Source organism: Arachis ipaensis, chromosome B01, assembly GCF_000816755.2.
Source record: "Arachis ipaensis cultivar K30076 chromosome B01, Araip1.1, whole genome shotgun sequence".
Classification (NCBI taxonomy): Eukaryota; Viridiplantae; Streptophyta; class Magnoliopsida; order Fabales; family Fabaceae; genus Arachis; species Arachis ipaensis.
Window position 1 is genome coordinate 126,545,072 of NC_029785.2, and position 6,663 is coordinate 126,551,734.

The window sequence follows — 6,663 nt, forward strand, 5'->3', positions numbered from 1 at the left end:
CGCTCCCTCCTCCTCAACTTCATCTCCTCCGACCACCCCCGCCACTCCCTCCACCAGCTCCTCCTCCGCCGCCCCCGCCTGCCGTAACCACTCCTCGACACCTCCCTCTCCGCCTACGCCCTCTCCCACTACCCCGACCTCGCCTTCCAGCTCTTCAACAAGATGAAGCGCCTCCGCATTAAACCCAACCTCCTCACCTGTCACTCCCTCCTCTCCTCCCTCATCCGCCAGCACCCTCATTCCTCCCACTCCATTCACCTCTCCAAACAAGTCTTCAACGATTCCCTTAAGCTCGGTATAATCCCAAATACCACCACCTTCAACATCTTGATCCATGGTTCTTGTCTTGATAATAATTTTAATGATGCTCTTGGCTTCATGAACCAAATGTCTGATTTTGCTTGTTCTCCTGATAATATCACTTACAATACTATTCTTGATGCATTGTGTAGAAAGGGCCAATTGAGTAAGGTTAGGGAGGTTTTGCTAGAGATGAAAGGTAGCGGGGTTTCCCCAAATAGGAACACCTATAATATCTTGGTTAATGGCTATTGTAAGTTGAGGTGGTTGAAGGAGGCTGCTGAGGTTGTCGAGTTGATGAAAGCGAACGGCATGGTACCGGATATTTGGACTTATAATACAATCATGAGGGGTTTGTGCGACGAGGGGAAGGTCAAGGAGGCGATTAGCCTAAGGGATGAGATGGAGAGCCTGAGAGTGATGCCGGATGAGGTTACCTACAATACTCTGATTGACGGGTGTTTTCAGTGGAAGGGGAGTGTGGAAGCATTCAAGTTGGTTGAGGAAATGAAGGGAAAGGGAGTCAAGCCAAACGCGGTGACTCACAATATAATGGTGAAGTGGTATTGTAAGGAAGGTAAGATGGATGAAGCCGGCTGTGTCGTGGCGAAGATGGTGGAGAGTGGGTTTTCACCGGACTGTTTTACTTATAATACTATGATCAATGGTTATTGTAAGGCAGGAAATCTGGGAGAAGCTTTTAAGATGATGGATGAAATGGGGAGGAAAGGTTTAAAGATGGATACTTTTACTCTGAACACTATAGTGCACAAATTGTGCACGGAGAAGCTGCTCAAAGAGGCATACGAGTTGACTGTGAAGGCCGCAAAGCGAGGTTATATTCTCGATGAGGTAACCTATGGAACTCTAATCATGGGATACTTTAAAAATGAACAAACAAACAAAGCTCTGAAGCTTTGGGATGAGATGAAGGAGAAGGGGATCATTCCTAGTGTTGTCACTTATAACACTATAATTAGGGGGTTGTGCCATTCTTTAAAAACTGATCAGGCTGTAGATAAATTGAATGAGCTTCTAGATAAAGGTTTGGCCCCCGATGAAGCTACGTGTAACATAATTATTCATGGTTACTGCTGGGAGGGAGCAGTGGAGAAAGCATTCTTGTTCTATAACAGAATGGTTGAGAACTCATTCAAGCCGGATGTTATTACATGTAACATTCTTCTTCGAGGGCTTTGCAAACATGGTATGTTCGAGAAGGCCTTTAATTTATTTAACACATGGATCGTTAAAGGTAAGCCCGTTGATGCAGTTACGTACAACACGTTGATTTCCGTCCTTTGCAAAGAAGGGAAACTTGATGAAGCATTTGACCTCATGACTGAGATGGAGAAGAAAAAATTGGGGCCGGACCGATATACTTATACTGCCATCATTGGTGCACTTACTCATGCTGGGAGAACTGAGGAAGCAAAGAAATTCATGTCAAAACTCCTAGAGACAAGTCCAAATATGATAAGTGAAGACACTTCACAAATGCTTGGTTCAGGCAACATGGATTACTCAGAACAGATAAGTAATTTTTGTACTCAAGGGAAGTACAAAGAGGCAATGAAACTATTTCAAGAATCAGAGCAGAAAGGAGTTAGTTTGAATAAATCTGCGTATTTCAAGTTAATGGATGGGCTATTGAAGAGGCGAAAAAGCATATCGAAGGAATGTATTCTTATATGCCACTTTAGACTTTAGGGAGGAGAAAAGAAGGTAATTTTTGGTGCTGATAGGTAGATTGAGTTGCTGAAATTTTCATGGATCTATAGTTTTTTCCCTGTTATGTCCCTTGTGTAACATAGTCTTTAATTTTTTAACTCTCTACGGTGCTTCGCTAGTCTTTTGCTTGATGTTCTTCTTTCTTTTTTTCTTTTTTTGTATTGTTATTGATTCTTTTAGGATATAACTTCCCCTATGCTTATGTATTTTTATTCTCCAATAAAACCTGTTGTTCTTCTAATATGTGGAGTGTACTTTTCTTATATCGTCCAAATAGATATGTGCTTGTTTAAGTCACAAGTGAATAATTTTGAGAAGTTTCATTACTTTGGTCTCCAACTCTCCACTAACTAATACATGTGCATCAATTTTAAGTTGTTAACATTGATGAAGAAAAAATGTTTTGCTGCAGATATGTATCTGCTGAGAGGTATTCTGAAGCATTAGATATCCTACATTCAGGAGCTTGCCTTCAATTGACTCATGGGCAGGTTGTACATCTTCTATGTCAATGCCTTTCTAGATATACTTTTATGACCTTTATTTGGATAACTATTATCTAGTTTCCTTGCAAGTGTATCAGACAAGTAGATGTTGATTGTGCATGACTGTTTCCTTTGTTGTGATGTTTGTGAGAGACTCTATGAGCTCATTTTTCTGTTTTTTCATTTTTGGTGTGGGAAAGGGAAAATGGTTGATGGAGGATCATGAGTCCTTTTATTTAGATTGATTGCTCTATTTAATTTTCACATATTTTAAAATCAGGAATCAAATTTTAATTTCTATGATGAATTGTTCTTCAATGATTTTTACATTTGACAAAAGACAGCCTAATGCTCCATTTCTCTATATTTAAGGTTACATGCGGAGCAGAGCTTGCTTCAATGTATGTGGAGACCTTAGTGAAAGGGAAAATTCCTTATGATGAAAAAACACTTGGTGCGCTCTAATCTTGTCTTTTATCAGTGTTTTATTGCTCTTGTGTCTATGTATGTCGAAATTTAAATGATTTTAAGGTCTCCCTTTGTCAGTGTAGAAAAGAAATATGCATACCTCTCTCTCTCAATATTTAACCATGAAATCTGCTACTTATTACTGATGAATCTCAATGATAGATCTTGTCAAGAAAATCTATCAGGCGTTTCCTCGGGTTCCACTGCCACAACACTTGTGGGATGTTGATGATGTGCAGCAGCTTTCTGAAGACATCGGAACGGCAAAGGCACGTGTTGAAGGCTGTTCCTCATTCTTAAAAGCTGCTATCAGGTGAGACTTCACAAAATAGAAATCTTATTAGTTCCTCATTTACTTCACCTTTGAATCGTTCTCTGGTTTTCTTAAGCCCTTTTATTTTCTTAGTTACTGTTGAATCCTGTGTTTGGTATTCTCCATTTCCTTCCCGTTATCCTTGTTTGCACCATGGAGCTGTAGCAGTATTCTACAGTAGTGACAATTGCACACTCTTGACGTATTTTCATGCAAAACAATTGGATAAATAATACTGTGGTCCCATTGTGACTTCTTATTTGCATCTTTGGTTGTTCATATTACCTCACACAGTTTCTGCAAATGTCTCTGTTTTTTTAAGGGCTAGGTCTTCTTATAAGCATTGTGTTGCCTATGCTCTTCTTTTATTGTCATTTTTCTTTAAGGATTTTCCTATTCGGGTTCCACTGCCACAACACTTGTGGGATGTTGATGACGTGCAGCAGCTTTCTGAAGACATCGGAACGGCAAAGGCACGTGTTGAAGGCTGTTCCTCATTCTTAAAAGCTGCTATCAGGTGAGACTTCACAAAATAGAAATATCCAGCATATGTGCTGTTTAAGATTATCCCATATATAAAAATCACATGTTCCTTCTGAGTAATATTTTTGGCTTGCTTGGTATTGTATTCACTATTCAGATGGTCAGCCGAATATGGAGCAGATAGTAATGGATCTCCTGAACTGCACATTATGCTAGCCGAATACATATATTCGGAAAGTCCTGAGGCGGTATGTTTCAAAATGGTGCTTCAAGTGCTTGTTCATTGTCACTCCTCTTAAATCTAATGACCATACCTGTGTCTCTAGAGTTTGTTTCAAGCCCCTTTTGCTTTGCCAACATCTGTTTGAATTTTGTCTTGTGCATGATTTTTGGTGGGGGGAAACCCATGTCAGTGGAGATATGTAAAAGTTCTTTTAGTTTGAATATTTAAAAAATTAACGTGACACAAATAAACATTGATGATTTGGGATGATTTGGTTTACTGTCCGTCATAGAAATTTGGCAGATGTTATAATTAAAAAAGAAATTAGGTATAAGATGAGAGGAAGAAATATAAACTTCACCAATGTACTCTCAGTTTGTTTGAAGAAAGTATTTTTGGAACACAGTTTAGATAATAATAATGTAAATGCTCATTGCAGAGCAGATAAAGCGGTGGCTAATGTCTGAAAAGTAAGAAATGGTGGCTCGTTTTTAATTGGATTTTGAAATAAAATATAATTGACGGTTTTGGGGTTTAGATAGAATTCCTTTTTTCTGGAAGAGGGAAGCAGCTCCATTTTTATTCTTCTTTGGAGCCGATAGATCTATGAATTTCCATTCCGCCCTGGAAAGCTTCACTTACACTTGAATGAATATCAATAAACTTTTTAAATGCAGGATATAGGTAAAGTAACATATCATTTTACGAGAGGAAATGATCCAAAGAAGTTTGCTTCTACTCTGGTGAACTTTCTGGGCAAGGTACACACCTCCATGCCTTTTTTATTTTTTCTCCTTGTTGGGAGCTTCACAAATTCTGTTGAGACATGCAAACTTGCAAGCAATTTTGCACTTATCCTTTCTGGAAAAATTAAACATTCTTGGCATAAGCTTAGGAGGAAGGTTAAACTGATATGCTTTCCATAATATTATAGTGCTATCCTGGTGAAGATGATCTGGCGATTGCTCGAGTGGTTTTAAGGTAAAGGCACTAAGAAATTAATTCTCACTTAGGATTCCTTGCCTATGTGATCATTTTTCTCTCTCCCTTATGATACTTATACAACGTTTGCTTTTTGCATTGCAATTCTAGTCCGTAGATATTTTTTTTCCCTTTTCTTTTTATGATTATTTATTTATTTATTTTTTCTGTGGTTTCCTAATGCATGACAGGTATTTTGTCAAGGTAATTTGAGAGATGCCAACCTACTAGTTGAAGAGGTAAAGACACAAATCGAATCCACCGAGATCGAGTTCCCAAAGTCAGAGTTAATGCAGTTCATCACTTATCTTTTGCAAACGTAAGCTGCCTGTGATCCTTCATTGATTCATTGAGCAATTTGTGTTCTATGTTTAGAAATAATGAAGCATAGTTTCTATTGTAGTGTTTCATTGGTCATGCTACATGCGAACTTTTCTGAATTTTCGTAACTTTCTAATTTGGTGTAGGATGGAGAGAGATGCTTTGCCTCTTTTTAATATGTTGAGATAAAATTAATTATAAGTCAAGTATTGACAGGGAACCTGCATTCCATGAGGTCAGCTAACTCACAATACCAAGCCATTTTTAGTTTTATCATCTTTTGTTGTCGGCTAACTTGCATGATCCTCAAACACATTTAATATGTGTTCTATGAGTATGTGCAACCAGTGATCCTTACTTTTTTTTTTTTTTTAAATATAATGTTGATATTGTAAATAAAAGTGAGTGGTTGCGAATGATTTTGGACCACACATCCAATACACTCGAACTCATACTTATTGATCGTTTTTGTCTTGGCACGATGCTAGAATGCTGCAATTGACATGCAAAAATTGTGATTTAGATGCTAGATGACATTGCAGAGAAGTTTTTTGGAGTGCAGAGAAGGAATCCCATGGGGATGTTGGGAGATATATTCAAGGTGAGAGACACTACTCATCATACCTTTTGATAGTTCAAAACAAGCCACATTGGCACATGCAAAAGTACAAATATTTTAGTATAAATATCCTCTCAAATGAATTATAGAGTTCCATCTTAATTTCTTGTTTTGCAGTTGATGGGGTCTGCTGAATGAGTTACTCATTGTTGAAACACTGCCAGATAGGACAGCAACTTCTATTGAAAATTCTGATAATTATAACACCTTTATTTTCATTCTTTTTTAGGATAGAGCAATCCATCTCAGTAAACAAAAGCTGTGTGATCTCTTGATATAGTTTATTTTTGGTGAATTTATTGTGATTTATAAATACTAGATTCACAAATTTGCATAGTACTCATTTCAAGAGTTATTTGCTGTAAAAACTTCTACAGTGGAGATTGATTGCTTTTTATTATTCTTTCATTTCCATGTCACAGCAACAATTTTCTTCTCATAGCAACGTATTATGGCATTCTACTTCAGATTATGTGCTCTGGAAATAAATCAAAGTAGAACATCTCTTTCCAATATTCATCTTGCAATAAAGTAAGGCTTTGATTTGATCACTTTTTCAAAACTACTGTTATCCACATGTTTTGAGAAAGTTTATCTTGATACTAAAACAAAATTGTATCCTTCAATATATTATATTATGAATTTTGTGAATGACCCATTTCTAAATTCTATCATAATCAGGGATTCTTTTTCACCATAGACAAGCTCAGTGTTTATTGATGGCAAATCAGAATATACT

The 6,663-nt window shown here is 37.4% G+C and overlaps 1 protein-coding gene and 1 pseudogene across 1 annotated transcript; both read left to right on the forward strand.

Moving 5' to 3' along the window:
• On the forward strand, window positions 7–2,951 carry LOC107613014 (pentatricopeptide repeat-containing protein At2g16880-like). Its single transcript, XM_021103926.1, has 3 exons — window positions 7–2,025; window positions 2,444–2,522; window positions 2,889–2,951. The coding sequence occupies exon 1, from the start codon at window positions 163–165 to the stop codon at window positions 2,008–2,010; it is 1,848 nt and encodes a 615-aa protein (XP_020959585.1). The 5' UTR covers window positions 7–162; the 3' UTR covers window positions 2,011–2,025; window positions 2,444–2,522; window positions 2,889–2,951.
• Window positions 2,430–6,439, forward strand: LOC107636397 (annotated as a pseudogene).